The sequence below is a fragment of the Chamaea fasciata genome, unplaced genomic scaffold (assembly GCF_029207755.1).
Source record: "Chamaea fasciata isolate MVZ Bird 193981 ecotype frontalis unplaced genomic scaffold, bChaFas1.0.hap1 SCAF_1, whole genome shotgun sequence".
Lineage (NCBI taxonomy): Eukaryota > Metazoa > Chordata > Aves > Passeriformes > Sylviidae > Chamaea > Chamaea fasciata.
Window position 1 is genome coordinate 92,680,836 of NW_027094086.1, and position 18,013 is coordinate 92,698,848.

The 18,013-nt window shown below is 37.1% G+C and overlaps 1 protein-coding gene across 2 annotated transcripts; it reads right to left on the minus strand.

Moving 5' to 3' along the window:
• Positions 1 to 625: 625 nt before the first annotated feature.
• Positions 626 to 6,540, minus strand: PRL (prolactin). Of its 2 annotated transcripts, none has more exons than XM_066195945.1 (5): positions 6,513 to 6,540; positions 4,853 to 5,034; positions 4,357 to 4,464; positions 2,732 to 2,911; positions 626 to 817 (listed from the first exon to the last, which is right to left on the minus strand). In XM_066195945.1, exons 1-5 carry the CDS (start codon positions 6,538 to 6,540, stop codon positions 626 to 628), a joined length of 690 nt encoding a protein of 229 aa, XP_066052042.1. The 2 variants fall into 2 exon arrangements, with proteins under 2 accessions (XP_066052042.1, XP_066052844.1); XM_066196747.1 differs by lacking the exon at positions 6,513 to 6,540 and adding an exon at positions 5,119 to 5,140.
• Between the last annotated feature and the right edge of the window lie 11,473 nt (positions 6,541 to 18,013).

Here is an 18,013-nt window from a genome sequence, read left to right on the forward strand (position 1 = left end):
GAATTGCATGGGGAATCAAAGGCTGTGTGAGCTGGGATGGAGTTCCTAACCTTTCACTCCCCTACTCCGGCAGATTTTGTACAGAGTAAAAGAATGGATCTAAGCAGATTGGATTTCAGACCATAATTTCACTTTTGGGTAGTTTAGCCTAATAGGTGATTAATCTGCATTTTTGTCCCTCCTATTTGTTTCCTCTCTTTTTGAGGAGTGTGTAAAGACCAATGAATGTATGTGTTACATCAGTAACTGGAGATTGAGATCCTGAAAGAGAAGCTGCTCTTAAAGGTATAAATCATGCCATGTATTTTTTATTCACTGATACCACCCAGTGCTACATGCTTTTGGATTTATGAACACTTTTATTTGTATCTGCATGACCTGTTTATCACTCAAATACTACTAGGGGAGGAGATTAGACAGAAAGTGTATTTTTGCCATACAAGTAGTTGGTCATATTTTAAACCACCGACACCTGTGGTGCTAATTGTCGCAGCCGGAATTCATACAAACATGCCTGAAAGTTACTGATGATACAGATACTGCACAGTGTGTGATTTTCACGAAGTGGCAAAGCATCAAGAACACACAATGAATGACTTCAGTACATGATTAGGCCCGTGAGCACTCAGCAATTGTTATCGTGGATTAGGCGACACTTCAAAACCTTGAGATAGTTGTCAATTTTGTGGGAGTCTCGGCGGAGGCAGTGCAGTAGGTTGTAGAAGGCAAAGAGTCTGGAGTCCTCATCAGCAAGCTGCAGGGATGGAAGTCCATCCCACGGAGTGTAAATGTCATTTTCGACCTCCCCAGAGTGAACCTAAATGCACAAAGTGGTATTTCTAGTAAATGATAGTGAACCTGACTGGATGTAGAAGGCAGCATTTAAGATACTGTCCTTGAAGAATGCTAATTACTAGTGTATGGCTTCTAACATGCTTTCAGTAGTGGCTCACATTATTCCATGCAATGTTCTAAATCGTCATTGAGGTTTTGAATGAATTTGTCAGGTTTTTCAGTTTATTTTTCTAAAACATGTAAAAACTGTCTCAGTAGTGTTTTAAGAGAACTAGTGTGTTAACCAGTATTCAGGGAAATCTGACATTGGAGAGAAATCAAAACTTCCTTCATGCTTGGACTCATCAGGGACATCTCTCTTTGGCTCCCTCCACCTTCAAAACTTTGTTAGCACTTGTTCTTAGAAGTTGTTTGTTTGCAATGAGCAGATTAGTCTCAGCCCTTATCAGAAAAATCTCTCAGTAATACATATTCAGAAGTACTGGCCTCCATCAAAAAAAAATATGCTGAGTGATAAAATTACTTCTCATGTTAGAAAGCTACATGTAGGAACACATGTAACAAGTTAGTATCTGAGGTGAAGACTGGTTTAGGCCCCCTTATTTGAAGGCAATCATGAATTATCTCTTTTCACATAAATCTACCTTTCATAGCAGGAAGGAAGTCTGTGCCTATTGGTGCTTGTGCACCATCCTTTCCCACAAGTCATACTTTGTAAAGACAGATAGGAGAGTATCTGTGGAGCTGCTATCACTCAGTTTAAGCAAAAGGCAAAAATTTTTATGTCTTAAAAATGTGGTTTGACACTAATGAATAAGCCAATCTTATCTCTTTCTGTAAATAATATGAATGAGTAGGTGGTGACAGGGCAACTGGAGCAGCACCTGACTTCTTACTCTTATCTTGGATCCTCAGCTTTGCCCTTTTTACACATGGATGTGTGATAGAGATGTATTTGATTACACTGATAAATGTATTTGTAGCCTGCATGGTGTAAGGTTTCTGAGTGAAGAGACAACTAACTGAGAGAGAGACCATGAGTCATTTAGTGAAAAGTAGTGGATATAGTGATAGTGGCACTCTTCGCACTGTTCAGCTGCTCCGAGCAGTGAAGTCAGAACCTCTTGTCAACATCTAACTCACTGACAGAATGATAAATTCAGTGACTAACAGAGACCCCTTTAAAAATAAACAAATGAGAGCTGGTTTTATTCAGGAAAGCTTTCCATCAATTACTGGCAACAAGAGCTATTCAAGTATGGGTTTTGTGAGACAACAGCCTGGTTGTCTAAACTCACAAGTATAGGGGGAACCAAGTCAGACACAGAGTCCAGAGGAACCAGTGTGATGTGCAAAGAGAGGTGCAAATCTTTGCAAAGAGAAATGAAAGATATCAGGGGTATTTGCTGTATGCCACGTCTTTGCAATAGCCCAGACTCCCAGAGCTCTTTTAAACACAGTATCTGTTTCCAAAATTTATGCATAATACCTATTTGTATACAGATACATATAAATATGCTAAAACATATATATATATATATCTATATCTATCTATATATCTATATATATATATATCAATACATGCATATGGAAAAAATGGAGATGCATCCTTAAACAGTCAGGGTTACAAATTGAAAATACTCAAAGACAGAATGACCATAGCCAGTCCTGATGATTACACCTCCCCCTGAAGCATGGGAGTGTGATGGGTTATTCCGCCACAATCATACCATATTGTCTCTTTAGAAATTGCAAGATAGCAGAAGAAAAGAAATCTGAAAGAAGAAAGCTGAAAAGTTCTCAGACTCGACTACTTTGTCTCCCTTTTTTATCTTCACACCTACTGTTTCCTTTCATATTCCAGGTAGGGAGAGCCTATCAATGAACCTGTCTTCCTTAAAGCAATTTGCTGGAAGGGTGTTAAGGACCTACTTACCCGCCCAACAATTTTCTCCATTCCTTCTAGAAGTCGCTTGTTTTGTTCTTCAATCTCCACAGCCTTCCAGAGAATGGTTTCTGGAGCTTCTTTGATTCTTTGTACTTCCGAGGCCAGGTGGATCAGAGGATCATTCCAGGAACGCAGAACTCCCAGTATTAAATTCAGTAGGTCTTCGTGCTGCTCACCCATAGTAAGGAAAGGCAATTTAAAGAAGAAAGATAAATTCTGGTGAAATTAGAAGGTGTTAAAGCAGTGTCCTCAGACGCTGTGATTTAGGAAATTATTCCAGGATTTATCACTGAATGTGCCCTGTAGCCCTGTCTTAGAAAACTCTATGGAATTGCATTTTTGAAGTTTGTATTTGGTGCCATCATGTTCTACAGTATTTGCACAAGCCATGTTGTGGTGGAAAATATAATCGAATTCTCTCAGAATTAAAAACTAGTGAGCATAACTATGTCTCATCTCTGTGAAAGCAAACCCAGAACTCCTTATCTGATTTTTGATCAATGTTTTAAAAGCCACTGATCTTTTTATTTTTTTTTAAAGTTTAGTACTGACTGGAAGGTGCACATTATGGTAAACCACTAAACAGCTTTTATTGCTTCTACATTCCTTGTCTGTCTTCCCCTTTGAACAATAGTTCTTCCAGCAGCAGCTCTCTGATTTTAAAAATTGGCCTTTCTTGTGGGCAACAGGAATTCATCAAGCTTATGGTTAAGGTTGTGGCAGTATTAAACCTTTTCTTCTTTGCTAGATGCACAACCCAAGGCTGTGAATTCTATTGCTCCCACTTGAATTTCTAAATGACACACTGAGAAGCTGGTGATCCTGTGGGATTGCAGAGATACCACCACCCACCACCATGAAACAGATAGAGATTTTGCTCTGGAACATCCCCATTTATACAGCTCTGCTTATTTTTCTCCCGAGAATTTTCAAATTTTATCTCTGGGCATAGGCTGAACAAGATTATCTTCATCTTCACTGAAGTTTATTATTTTTATATAGGATGTATATGTGTAGTGTGTTTCTCTTTACAGATATTTTGCAGATTTTCACACTAGAGTCTTTGTATTTGGATGATGATGTGACCGTTTTTCCTACTGGTAACAGAGAGAATCTCTGTTCAATGTTTGTTTTAGTAATGCCAGTGTTTTGAGTTACTGGAAAGCTATTTACCTCTGTCTACATACAGTGATGTGTTTTTATGTTTGTAAATACATTAATTGTTTATAAGAGGTTTTAAGATAATGTTTAAAGGTTGTAGTGTTCTCAGCACTGCACATGCCAGTTACTTCTCAGTAACTGGCATTGCTTCATGAGGTAGCATTTTAACTGGAAATAAGATGCAGTGATTAAATATTCCATGCAGGAAAAGGAAAGGATGATGAAAGTCACTGGTACTTATATATGCTGTATGGTTTGTAACACAATATCAGCAAATGTTAAATCAACTTTGGGTTTTTGGTGCTTTCCTCTTCCTGTTTTTTTTTTTTTTTTATTCCAATTGAGTTGATCTTCCTCTCACTCTGACAGTAATGCATCACTATTCTGTAACTCTCCATCCCTGCCTTCCCCTGCTCAGTCTTACACTGAATTACACTGGAAATGGGACTTACATGAATCTGCTGAGCCTGCTCCTTATCCTCAGGAGTGGTTAAAGACGCAGTGTGGCAGCTATTGACAGCTTTGGCGATGAAACCTCGGCCTTGGGCATAGCGTTCATCCTGCAGATCAACACGGACAGGTGTTATTGACAGAAAGGTAAGAACTTCAGCTCAAACACTGCGCTAGCTACTTGTTGTTCCATAGCTTTTATCGCTGCTTTTATGCTGTAAAGGTCAAAAGTTTCTGATGAGTCTCTAGAGTGGAACTGGCACCCAGCAAACAAATGTCCCACAGATGAAGAATGATGGGAAAATGGTATCTTTTAATAGAAGGACTGGGGATCTTAGCAACATTCAGGACTATATGCCAATTTTGTCACCATTGAGACTTTCACAGTTTGTTCAGCAGTCATATTTGTTTACTTATTATATGTTAACATATGCTTGTGATTAAAAAGTATTAAATTGCAATTTTATATTTTATTGCTCTCAGGGAAAGAGTACTTACAAATTCATTGAAAATTTCTGAAGAGAGGAAGTGGATGTAGTGTGCAAGTTTAACTGCTCGGTCAAAAAGTTCCTCAAGGGAAAGCTGGGAATTGACAGATCCTTTGGGGCAGATTGGCAGAGAGGTCACTCCTTCCTTTGTCAGAAGCATGTGGGACACCAGAAGGGCCACCAGCAACAAACCTATTCAAGTTTAAAACACAGTGAAATGGGCTCCCGTTGACTTGCAGGTGTATTTAGAAGCAGTTGTCAGAGCCAGATGCTGGCTGATTTGGGTTGTGCTGTCCCACGGCTCAGAGTACTCCCTGTGCTGTCTGCTGAACAGCAGTGGAGGACAGAAACACTGTAATTCTATAATTTTTTTATCCTTTCTCCTTTCTGCCATCCTGATGGTATAGCAGAGCCTGTTACAGAGTTTGAGGAGACAAGGTAACCTGTGCTGTAGTGTACAGTGTATTCTGAAGTCTCTTACTACGTGTCTGGCTTTACAACAGAGTGATAAACAGAAGGAAAAACAAATCAAACTTCTTCATGGTGCAAATATAGACACAGAATTATATTTGCAGAGATATATAAGTTTGGAAGTTTGAAAAATAGATTGGACTTTTTTCTTTCTTTCTTTTTTATTTTTTCCCTCCTCCTCCCAGAGGCCCTTTTCTTCTTTGCAAACATTTGGTGTTAAAATTAATTTTTCTGGGAGGGTGGTTAGGTCTCTCTTAAGGCTGTGATTGTCCTGGGAGTTCCTTCAAAAGACTTCCAGCAGCTGTGCTTCTTTGCTCTTTATAGTTTAACCCTAAATATCCTACTTCTAAGAAATCAGTGATTGTTTTGTCTTTTCTCCTGAACTTCTGAAACTGATTTAGAGGATTTCTCATTATCTAAAGCACAAAACCTCATCTGTTTAAAACTTTTCATGTTAACTTAACAGCCTCAAGTTTTTTGTTCTGTGAAATAAAATATACAGAGAAAAACAATGGCAAATAATTATAAGAAAATATTTGGTAAATGAATGTACTTGTTCTGAGACTTTTGCTTTTGAAAATTGACCTGTTACCTATATTGGTTCTAGACTTATTTAAAATGCTAAATTAAGGTGTGCTTCGTATATCAGCAAAACTATCCCCAATGATGTTGTGTGATAAGTTTCTTTCTAGCTCTACATTTTAAAAAAAGTGGATTTACACAATATTGAAGTAAGCCTTTCTCCTCCCCCATGAGCAAGGTACATGCTGGATGCTGCAGTTAGGAAAGTACTCTATGGAATAACTCTATGAATAAGAAAACCTGAGACTTTTTGGCTTGGAAAGTCAATGACCATTTTGAAAACATTTATTTCAAAATTACCCCATTACCTCTAGACTTGTGGGTAATGACATCTAGTCATAGCCTTCCCAGTGGTGTAGCAAACCAGCCCCGATCCAAACTTTCAGTTGCAGGTGTGACATCCCCCAAGCCAATTTTTTTGTGACATTGTCCAATGCAAAAGTACTCTTAGAAGACAAAAGACATCAAGCTCCTTTCTTCAGGTTTTGCCCTTTCTGGAAAACTAGGTGGCTGGAAGACGTCAGTTTCTAGATGTGTTACATTTCAGCTGCCTCCTAATTCAATCAAAATGGAAAGAAATATAAAAAATATCAGCAAGTGAATGTAAAAATACTTACCTTTCAGTGAAGCCCCCTTGGCGCTCATGGTAGGGATCCTGGAGATGACTTACTTTACCAGAAGGAACCCTCAATACCTGCTGTTCGTCTCTGCACATACCACTTTTATATACACCATCCAGGGTCCATTTTGCATACATTCAGAAGGTTGTGGAGTTTGCCTCGATAATTACAAACATCAAATTGCCTTTCTTCCACATTCATATTCAGTATTTTTTGGTTCCTTTAATTTTTTTTTTTTTAAATTTTAGCTGTGAGGGGGAATTTCATTAATAAGTTGAGCTGTGGGATCCCAAGTATGATTGAATGAAGAGAGTGCCAATATTTTGCCCTGAATGAGGTGAAAATGCCATTGATCCTAGAAATCTCCAGTTCTGAGACAGATATTCTTAATGTTTCTAGCCTGCTGCTCCCACTCCCCACGATAGTCTTCTCATCCTTCCTTGTTGCTTCAGCCATCTAAGCTTGCTTACATTAAAATTCTGGCTATTTGTGGGAGGCAAACAGTAGTTTACAATATCACTATTGAGAGAAATAGCATAAACTGAACAGAAATTTATCCAGAGTAAAGGGAACGGAGGCTCATTGAAAGACAGGTCACTATCTGTAAAATTATAGATATGACATTTATGTTTGGTTAAAAAATATATTACACAACACAAAACTTGGTATAACTAATGTGAGAGATCAGTTTAGAGAAATAGGCTGAGCTTTTATATTAAAAAAAATAAAAATTTAGAAGAATAGAAGAGGTAGAAGTTATATGTTTACTGCTTAATCTGAAATGTCTCATTAATAAGTCAGCATTATTTAAAAAAGAGCAAACCCAATCCCTACCAAAACCATGAAATTATTTTCTCTACTCAAAAACCCTCTGCGTAAAAGATGGGCACTTCCACCACATGCAAAACACATGCTGTCGTCAGCAGTGAGGTTTGTTCTCAATTCTGATGCGTCTGTGGTAACCTGCAAACCAGCCTGAGCAGGTTGGCCCTGTTTTCTTCTAGTGTGAGGCTCATCTGCATGAATATGTTAGCAAATATATAGCCTTTCATCTGTTTCTCAGGTCCATTTACCCATGAAGAAACTTTCCAAATTAGATGGTCATGATGAATAAGGCATACACCGTTAATGAATTTTCTTGCCTTTAGACAACTACTTCCATACCTGTGGAATGGGTACACATACAACAACCCAGAAGATTTTCAGGATTATTTCAGGATTCTTGAAGTAATGATGAACAAGAGAGAAGAAAGGCTAAGAATTTAGGAAAGGCATTCCTTGGGAAAAAAAGATACTTCAGGTGGTCTACCTTTTCTAAGTTCTAGGATGTTTGCTAGAACAGTTTGTTCTGCCTAGAGGCTGTGCATTTACTGGAAATAGAGGTTCTGCTGAGTAAATGAAGCAGCTGTTGTCTGCAGCAGGAAAAGTGGCAATTTGATGAAGGCAGTAATATTAGAATGGGGCCACAGCAAAACTCTAGCATGGATGGTAGAAAAAACAGCTGTCTTCTAAACCGCAGTTAATGGTTTATGAACTTGATTTAATTCAGCTTCACTTGAAAACCTGCCCCAAAAAGATTACAGGTGAGACTGAAAAGTCCTAGTATTTTACATTAGAAGAGTCCTGTGAATTAGATGAATGAACAGTTCTCAACCCACCTGTTGTTCTTTCATTCACTAGTCTCCTTTTCTTGGCATTTTGAGGGTTTGGTAGTGGGACCAAAACAAGTCACAGAGTTAATTTCTATTAGGGACTAGATAACAAAGGCAGCAGGTAAGTTCCCTAGTTTGTCTTCTCCATTTTTGAACAGGGAGGGGTTTCCGAGGCCTGATGGCGTCAGCTGAAGTCAAAATCCTCATATAACTTAGCTTGGAGGATGACCTACTGTGTAAATGTAGACAAGTACCTTAAATGTAGATGATGGGAGAGTGGTTTATTTGAAATGATTGCATGACATTTTAATTGAAACATTCTACCACAAAATAATATACTTTAATTTTCTCTTGCAGCTTTCATCCTCAAATACTCTACAAACATGAGTGGATTAAAATTGTCAGCAATCAAGAACCATAAGCAGGAAAGAAGACACTCTCTAGAAAGCAGATGAATACAAAGGTGAAGTTCTTTTACCACGTGTGAGAACTGACACATAGGTTAAGTTTATTTGTGTCTGCACAGGAAGTCTCGGGGGGAAAAAAATAAAATTCCTGATTCCCAGATCTGCCCTTTAAGTGAACATAATTTCTTACTAGTACCGAAAAAGAGAAACAAAAGTGAGAGAAAGAAAAGAGAGGAAGAGTTACAATAACCAGAAATAAAGAGATTAAAATATTAGTTTTCTTTTATAAATTAGAAATTCTATCCTACTTAAAAGTTGATTAAAAACTTGATAGTAGCTGAAAATGCTACTTTCTGCCTTTTGAAAGTGACCTGGCTTTATACACTCCAAAGAAGTAGAATAGAACGTGGCATCCTATTGTTTCTGATTATTCTCTGTATCATGGAAAGAAGGTTCATTCTAGCTCCCAAAAACTACCTAATTACCTAATTTTAATGATAAGCCAGCACTGTAACTAGCTGGACAGTTATTAGTACTGAGTAAAAAGTCTCTGGAACAACAAGAGGAACTACAAATTAGTTGATTAGCAGCATGTTTCCATCTCCCTTGGTCTTTTACTTCTGCCTTAGAATTTATTTTTTTTTTTAATTATTATCACATTCCTTTTATCTTTAAGGTCTTTCCTGGAAATAAAATGAGTAATTGTTATCACCCAGTGTAGACAATGTACCAAAAGCAGGACTTACTACAGGTAGACTTTATAATATATCTTGTAGCTTATTATTCATGTTTCATAGGCATTGCATGAGATGTATCAATATTACAGATAACAACATTTAGTGTTCATTTCTCAATAGCCTTATCTTCCTATCTCATATCAGGTTGCAAACCATGAATTAGACTGTGGCATCTTGATTAAGAATTATTGATCAGTACTGGAAGATCGAATATTCCTTCTCCATTTTACTTTATTTAAGGTTTTTGAGACATGCAAAGTCTTGTGTCTGATTGATGGCTAATACAGAAGAATGAAAAATATTTTCTAATAGAATAGCTCCTTGCAGAACACTTAAGTAGTTTAATTGAAGAGTGATAATATCACTTGATTTTGACTTTTACTTGCTTGGAAGTATTTGTGTTTAATAACGGAACATTAGTTGATGCAGAAATTTGAAACATCAAATTTTTGCTAAGTTTTTAAAAGTGCAGATCATGCAAAGATGAATGTTCAGAAAAATATTCCTGTATGTGGTCTAAATGTTTGACTCTTTGGATACACTATATATATAAAAAAAAGGGTTTCTGTGTTCTTGTGTTCTTGTTTTGCAATAAGAAATACAAAGAAGGTCACAGTCCCTCTGGAATTAAATCTGGCAAAGGATATCAAGAAGAATAAGAAGGGCTTTTTCAAATACATGAATAACAAAGGAAAGCTAAGTATAATGTGGGCCTGTTACCAAATGGAAGGGACACCCTGATAACAGAGGACACAGAGAAAGCAGAACCATGGAGTGCTGCCTTTGCACTGGGACAAGACCAGCCTTCAAGAATCTCTGACATGGGAGACCAGGGTAGAGGAGTATTGAAAGGAAGAGTTTCCCTTGTTCAAGGAGAGTTGGGTTAAAGAACACCCAGGCAAACCTGATATCAAGTCCATGGGCCCTGTTGGGATTTATCCACAAGTGCTGAGAGAATTGATGGACACCATAGCAAGGCCACTAACAATCACCTCTGAAAGTTGGTGGCACTGAGCAGAGGTGCCAGAGGACTAGAAAAAAGGAAATGTCACTCCGGTTTCCAAAAAGGGCAAGGAAGAGGACCTGGGAAACTACCAGTCCGTCAACCTCACCTCAATCCCTGGAATGGTGATGTAGCGCCTCATTCTGGGGCCACCTCTGTCCTCATGGAGGACAAGAAGGTGATCAAGAGTACTCAGCATGGATGTACTAAAGGCAAATCATGCTTGGCCAACCTAATTGCCTTCTATGATGAGCCAGCTATCTGGTAGATCAGGGGAGAGCAGTGGATATCGTGGAAAGCAACTCTATGGAGAAGGACCTTGAGGTCTTGTCTTTCTTTTATAGAATATTTGCTAAATTATCCTGTCAACTTTACTTAGTGGTTGCCTTTGAAAAGTTGCAAAACCGTTTTATCTGGATCAAACCCAAATCTTCAGAGCACATTACATTTTCATAAAATCATAGAGCTGCAGAATGGTTTGGGTTGGGAGGAACCTTAAAGTTCATCTTGTTCCATCACCCCTGCCATGGTGGGGGGCACCTTTCACTAGACCAGATTGACCAAACCCCTATCCAAACTTGTGGGAAATACATTTGGAAGAGGAAAATAAACAGAATATTTTTTCAATCTAGATAGTTTTAAATGAAAAATAATTTCTCTCTAAGGAAATAATATCACTCTAAGGTCCATGAAACTTCTACGCAGAATTTAAGTGATTTTCTAGAATTCGGTTAAACAAGGGCTCTTTCTTCTCCCATCTTCTTTATACAGGGAACAGGAGGATTTTAAAAGCATTCTTTCCAAATATTTGTCTCTGCAAAAACAGAAAAATGGGGATTGAGTTCTTTCTTAGTGTTCTCTCTGCATGCAGGGTGGTAAAAACTAGATAAGAACATAAGGTAAAATAATCCCATGTGCAGAAAAAAAAAGGTGGAAATCTTTGGGAGATTTTCAGTTTACTTTTAATTCATGTACCAGTGTGGTTTCATAAAATTTCAGAAGTAGACATAAAACTAAAATGGCAAAACATATTTTAAAAATAATTTATCAGCATTGCCATTATGATGACATACATCTAAGTACACCATGAAATATTAAGTGTGAACCCCAAGAATTCCAGATAATGATAGCAAACCCCAGGGGACTTTGCAAAGAATGGAGTAAAAGCTGGCTACTGTATATTGTTCCTGATACTTGAAGTTGTTTGAAGAGTATGGCTCAGTGCTCACTAATGCTGTATCTGTGTATTATCAAATAACTTGGCAGTATAAATTTGATCTGGATCACACATAACTGCATTATGGCACTTCAGCTGAATTATCAAGAGACCACGTTACAGTACTTATCCTGGCCTGATACTTGACACCAGATTTATCTGGCTCTTGGAGGTTTGATGATAAGGATCTGACATCTGCTAGGACAGAGATGCACTACAAAACTTTTTGTATGAATGTGAAGTGGCAGGCTGAGCCTGTGCTGGCTCAACATTTAACGCCATGTAATTGCAATATTATTTATCCAATACCTTAAATCCAATTTCCCTTTTTCAGAGGTGAAAACTAGGGATTTTGAAAGTGAAGGAGAGTCTCCAGCCTCTAAAAAGTCTTTAGAATGGATTACTGGGACCACTGTGGTACAGTTGAAGTTTTGACTCGTTATGACAACTTCTTCCGCCTACCCAGTTTGAGTTTTGTTCTGATTCTGGGGTGGTGGAATAATGTGTTGTGCCATAGCTGGCCTGATTTCCAAAGCTCAGTCCAATTGGGGAAGTATGTAAGTATTTGCACACTTTGACTTAAAAGATACTGCTATAAAATAGCACTATCTATAAAATAGATATACTGTTTTAGCTCTTCCTTAGCCTCAAGAAAAAGTATGCTTGATTCTGAGGCACATTGAACATCAGAACTCCAATGACTGAAGACCTAGTGATTTAAATAATTTCTATGTTTTTTGCTTGTTTTCCCATACATTAGCTTTTATGTGTGATTTGTTTCCCTTGACAATGTTCAGCTACAGTCATAGTTACAATATGCTACAATCAGGTTATTTTCCATAAGGTCCAGATTTTAGCTAATCATTCTTCAGGATAAAGTAGAATGAATTGCAAGATTTTACTTAAGGTAGACATGCCACAGTGGAATTCACTGGTGGGCTGGGATGTTATTGGTATTGGTTTAAGTATTATATTTGTGTAACACACTTCTAATAAAAAGTAATAAACAGTAAAATTGCCCTCAGAAGACTGGAATTTTCCTGCCAGTACATGGGGAATAGGAGAAATAGAATTTGGTTTAAATATTTGCATATTTTTAATTCAATGGATAAATGCATCACTGGAAAAATATTTCCTTAAGTGCTTTGTGGAACTAGAGTCTGTAAAAGTAAGAGGATTTTTTTTTCAATTGCAAATGCATTGAAAAGAGCACTGAAGTGTGCACAGAGATTTTGAGCACATTTGAATAGGAAGGTATTTCCATAGATTTTGGTAAGCATGCTTCTGTTTTAGCATGCAATGTTTGATTTTAGCAATGGATAGTAACACAAAATGGCAAAAGGCAGTTTTGTCCTGTCCTTTAGAAGTGCATTTTGTGAAGATGCACTTTTCCTCCTGATGTGAAATGCATGTGAAATGCTCATTGGTCCAATAATTTCTGATATATATGTCAGGATTGAATGGAGAGTAAAAGGTCAACAGAATTTTTCTTGGGGGGGTGGGGTATTAGCTGAAAGCAACATAACAGGCAGAGATCTATGCTGATCTTGGTTCTTTGGGAGGATCTTACTTTTAGCTGTGGTTTTCTCAGAAGAAGGAATGCATATTACTGCTCAAAATCCTGTTTCATAATGGAATGGAAGTAATACTGAAACATTGTGACCTTTACTTACTTGTCTTTAAGGAAGCATTCAACATCAGAGTTTTCACTGAGTAATTTCAAAGCCTGTAACATTTTCTTTTCTTCATTTGTTTGTTACTGTCTCTAAACATAATACATAAAAAAACCCCCAAACATGCAAACCCCACCGAACCCTGAAGGGATGAAGTATATGTGTATTGGACATCTCCTGTCCCACAGGAAATTTGGAACTTAAAATCTTATTTAGGATCTCACTAGAATATTGTTTTCTATTCCACTGCATTAAAATATTTTAGTTAAGCTTGTAAAATTTATTGAACCCTGGCTAGAAATTAATATTGACAGATTTTTTTGAAAGACACTTGAAATGATTTTAGTAAAATGCATTCACCTACTTCCTAAAACTGTTTTCTTTGAGACAAAAGTGGGAAAGTAGTTATCCAGTGACTATATATTCTGCACTATTAAAAGAAATTATTTTACAAGGTAAAAAATGCATGGAAATATGTACAGATACATATAGCAGGCAAAGGCCATGGAATATTCTGTGCAGAGGTCACCTATTCCAGGATGTCTGGCAGGATTTGCTTATAACTTCAAAACTTATAGCTTATGGCTATATTGGACATTAAGTAATAAAGCAAAGAAGAAATAAATGATTGTCAATAAAAGTTAAAACAGATAAAGCTTTAAAGGAAACATTTTTAAACAGAAATAGAAAAAAAAATAAACAAGAAAACTTTTTTGGTAGCAAACATTTCTAACCAGTCCTTAAAAGGTCAGATACATTAAATTGCACACCTGCAGCACATTTTTATGTTTAAAAATTCATTAAAAAATATGGAAGGTGCATTTCTGTTCAATCTCTTCTCTAATGAATATGTTTGCATATAATCACGGCTTTTTGCCTTTAGTGCTTTCTTACTCATTTCCTAAGTCCTCAGTCTGTAACCTGATTTTGTGGGATTTGCAAAGCTGAGGCCAAAGTCACCATGGTAATGTCATGACACTGCCATTTTCGGAAGTGCCTGGTCATTGTAAGTGGCTGACATGGTGCAGCTTCATGGCTAAGCAGGAGCAGGAACAGGAATGTCAAATAAACTGTGCAACTCATTTCATTAGCCATAGATTTTTGTGTGAACTAGAAGAGGTAAAGGAATTGTTGCCTGTTTTGTCTATGTACTTTACTTTTGTTTTTGAAGTATGATTATGAAATCATTATTTAAGCTACTATTCAAACACAGCTCTTCCCAAGACACAAAGGCTTTGATATTCTTACAGCTTTCCTTGGGAAAAAAATCAAAAAACACAACAACCCAATAGGAGGGAATGGAGTGCAGCACAATCTTTGCATCACTTTCTCCTTATAGATTTTCTGATTTGGCTGTGGTTTCCAAGCTTGGGGCTAATATTCCCTGTGGAGCATATTTCAGGAGTCTTTGGCTTTATACCTGTGAAATACATCATACCATCCCACCTTTTAGACACCAGAAAAGATAAAATTTTTTTAGTGAATAAAATTAACTTGTTTGCATCCATCATAAAAATGATTGTGCTAAATAGAAGCAGTTAATTAAAAGGAATGTATATACTAAAAGTAATACTTCTTAAAGGACTGAAGATTTTTTCAAATTATTATATTCTTTCCTTTAAGGAAACCCCAACAACCTCACACAAATTCCGTACAAAAAAAATCTGCTTTTCTGAATGTGTATACTGTCAACCTCCTTAAACATATAAGTTTTTAAATCAATCTTTAAAAAGTGGAGAGGAGACCTGTATCAAATTAGTACATTTTTACATTCACTTTTGCTGTGAGGAACACAATCATAGTATTAAAGATTTCTGACATATTCTAAATCTTATAATAAAAAAAAATATTCAGTGATACATAGGAGAAAAAGACCCAGGTTACAATTAAGATGATCAGAATATATCAGTTTTTAAAATATTTATTTCTCATCTTTTTAACAGTGGAACAAAAAGTGCTTACTGTTGGCTTGCAAAATTAAAACAATGTGCTATGATTTTGCAGCACATTTTGCCACTATGGCTCTTGAGTTCATGTGCAAACTTCTCCTGGAGCTGGGTCCATTATTTGCACATAGCTGTGAGCTGACAATTCCAAATAATTAAATGGGGATGAAAAGACATCAGAAGTTTTTTTTCAGTTTACAACAGACTTGTTCAGGAGAAAAATCATCTTCAGGTAAATCAGTTAATGTAACTCAAAATTTTTCCGGTTGTAGTCAGTTTGTTTTCCACAAAACCTTCTTTCCTACATTGGTCATAAATCTATGGCTGTTAAAAAACAAACAAAAAACCCTAAGAAAATACAAACAAAAGAAAACAAACAAAAAGCCCAAACCCTTTTCATTTTAAGCAGTGTCAGTAGAAGCAAACCCTTTTACTTATTAGAAATAGTGATCATCACAGGAATAGAAAGGCTAAGTGAGCAGTCATTTTTACAGTGCTCCAATTTTACTCTTTGGCTAGTATGAACAAGTATGAAGGATCTGTAACTCCACTGGCAGTAGCAGAACCTGCAGGTATTTGGTTTAATAAAGACCTCATTAATGCCGTAAAATCTTAGTGTGAGGTAGAGCTGCTCTTAACCATTCCCACTCGGCTAGATGTGAAGAACCTTCAAAGCCTGTAAACATGCCAGTAGTAGCTGACTATTCTTATACATTCCCTCCAGCCACCTTTCACTCCACAAAGGTTTTTAATTTAGATCCCTCATATCTTTCAAAGGCTTAAAAAACCCCTTCTCCTCATCTTCTTTTTGTTTCTTTTTCCTTCTTTCTCTATTTTCTTCTTTTCAGAACTTGAATCTGTGAGGAGGAAAAAAGACAGCAAAACTCCTTGACATCTGGAGAGAATTTCAAATTGCTTTTTGCCTTTTAAAATGAAACCTGGAAGTTTCTTTTAAAAATATGAGTAAAAGGACCAATCAGCAAGAGATAGACCTAATATATCTGAAAGGCCCATGTGAGTGTTCAGTTCTCTCCACTGGAGATTTTATGGAGGAATATGGTTAGTCTGAAGGCTTTTTTCCTAAGAGCATCAGCTCAGAAAGGGCTGTTAGCCTCTGAATAAAAGCAGACACAATTGCTATCACATTGTCCAGGACTGCATTACATACACATGCCTCAAAATGACTGTGGAAGAAAAAAGAATATAGCATAAAACCCTTCAGAAAAATATACTGCTGGGTTTTCTGTTGTTCTGTTTTCTATGAGGGGATGTCCCTAGTGTTTCTATTTTGTGATAGATCTAAGGAATTGTGGGATGACTTCTAGAGGTTTGGAATAAAATCAGTAAGGCACATGTTGCTATTTCAGCAGGAAGAGTTCTAACATTGTATCTTCTAATACCTTTGGAACTATAACTATTTCTATAGCCCTGATGGAGTGTGTCTTGCCTGCATAAAAAGGCATAGGTCATGTGCACAGACTGCACATAAAATTATGCTCTGCTCTGCATCTCTGTTTTCATTCCTTCAGGATCATCCACACATGATGGTCTATTTAATTTGTGCTGGCTTTGGTTTTCTTTTCTCAACTGTCACTTATGTTCTATTCATGCCCTACTGTGACACCACATGAGAAACAAAAGGTTGTTTGACCTCCCAAAATCCATTAGTCTACCACCTGTGTCCATGTATCTAGATGTAATGATGCCCATACTTGCATTATACAACTCACACACACACCTCATTTTGTTCTGGACAAATGGTCTGGGTCAGTCCAGAAATTTGTTTCACAGATACATCATAGTCATATGTGCCCTAGAAACCTCCCACACAAACCAGTTCACAGGCTTACTGCATGTAATGGGTGTCGGACCCAGTTAAAGGCTCAGGAAAAATTAGAAGGCCACAGTCCATGTTGATTTGTAATGCCTTTGACAGAGTAAGGCTCTGTGCTAACAATGGAATGTGTGATCTGGCTGTTCCCAGCCTCCTTTCATAGAGTACTTTGTGTTAATGGAAGACCAGCTAATTCTAGCACATTGTCAAGTGAACTTGGACTGTTTTTCTCAATAGGTCATACACTTAGCATACATGATCCTATGGCCAGAGTTAGAGAAATGCCATGGTCTTCCCTGGGATAGTTTGACATGATGCTGGATTAGTGCAGTCTGTAGCATGAAGTTTGGTACAGCTCCTTTGCTAAAAGGAGTCTGATCTACCCCTGTAGATTCAACAAAGAATTATGTTTCAGATCCTTATTTTCAATAACAGTGAAATCTACTGTTTTGAACACTAATAGGCTTTGGCAAAGTCAAGATAGAATTATATGGAGACAAGGTTTGGGGTTTTTTTTGCCTCATTTATAATCTTGTTGATAAGGAATATTGCTTGCATGAACATGGCAGGTAATAGGGAAGTCATTTAACTGTCACTTTGATCCACTGTTCAAGAATAGGAAACTTACTTATTTTTCTGGAAAAAACTTCTTAGCTCTGTTTAATTTGTGAATTTTGTTCAGAATTTTATCTATTGAAAGTATACTGTTGCCTTATCCTGTTAATTTAAGCTTGGCAAAATCCATGTAGGGGCTTAGCAAAACTGAGGATAGTTATCTATCTCATGGCTAATAACTATCAAAAATGTTATCAGCCAAGTAGATCTTTATTATTAAGAATGTATATATTTTCTTGGCAGGACAAGAATTACGTGTCACATTCCCTTGAAGTTGTTTTCTACCAGCTACTTGGATACTTTTTTGGAATGGGCTTTGTAATAAAGAGCAGGCATGTATCATTCCCTCAGGGTGTCAATCAGATTGCTGGATAATTCTGGAAACAATGAGTCCCACATCCAATCCTAGTTCCAT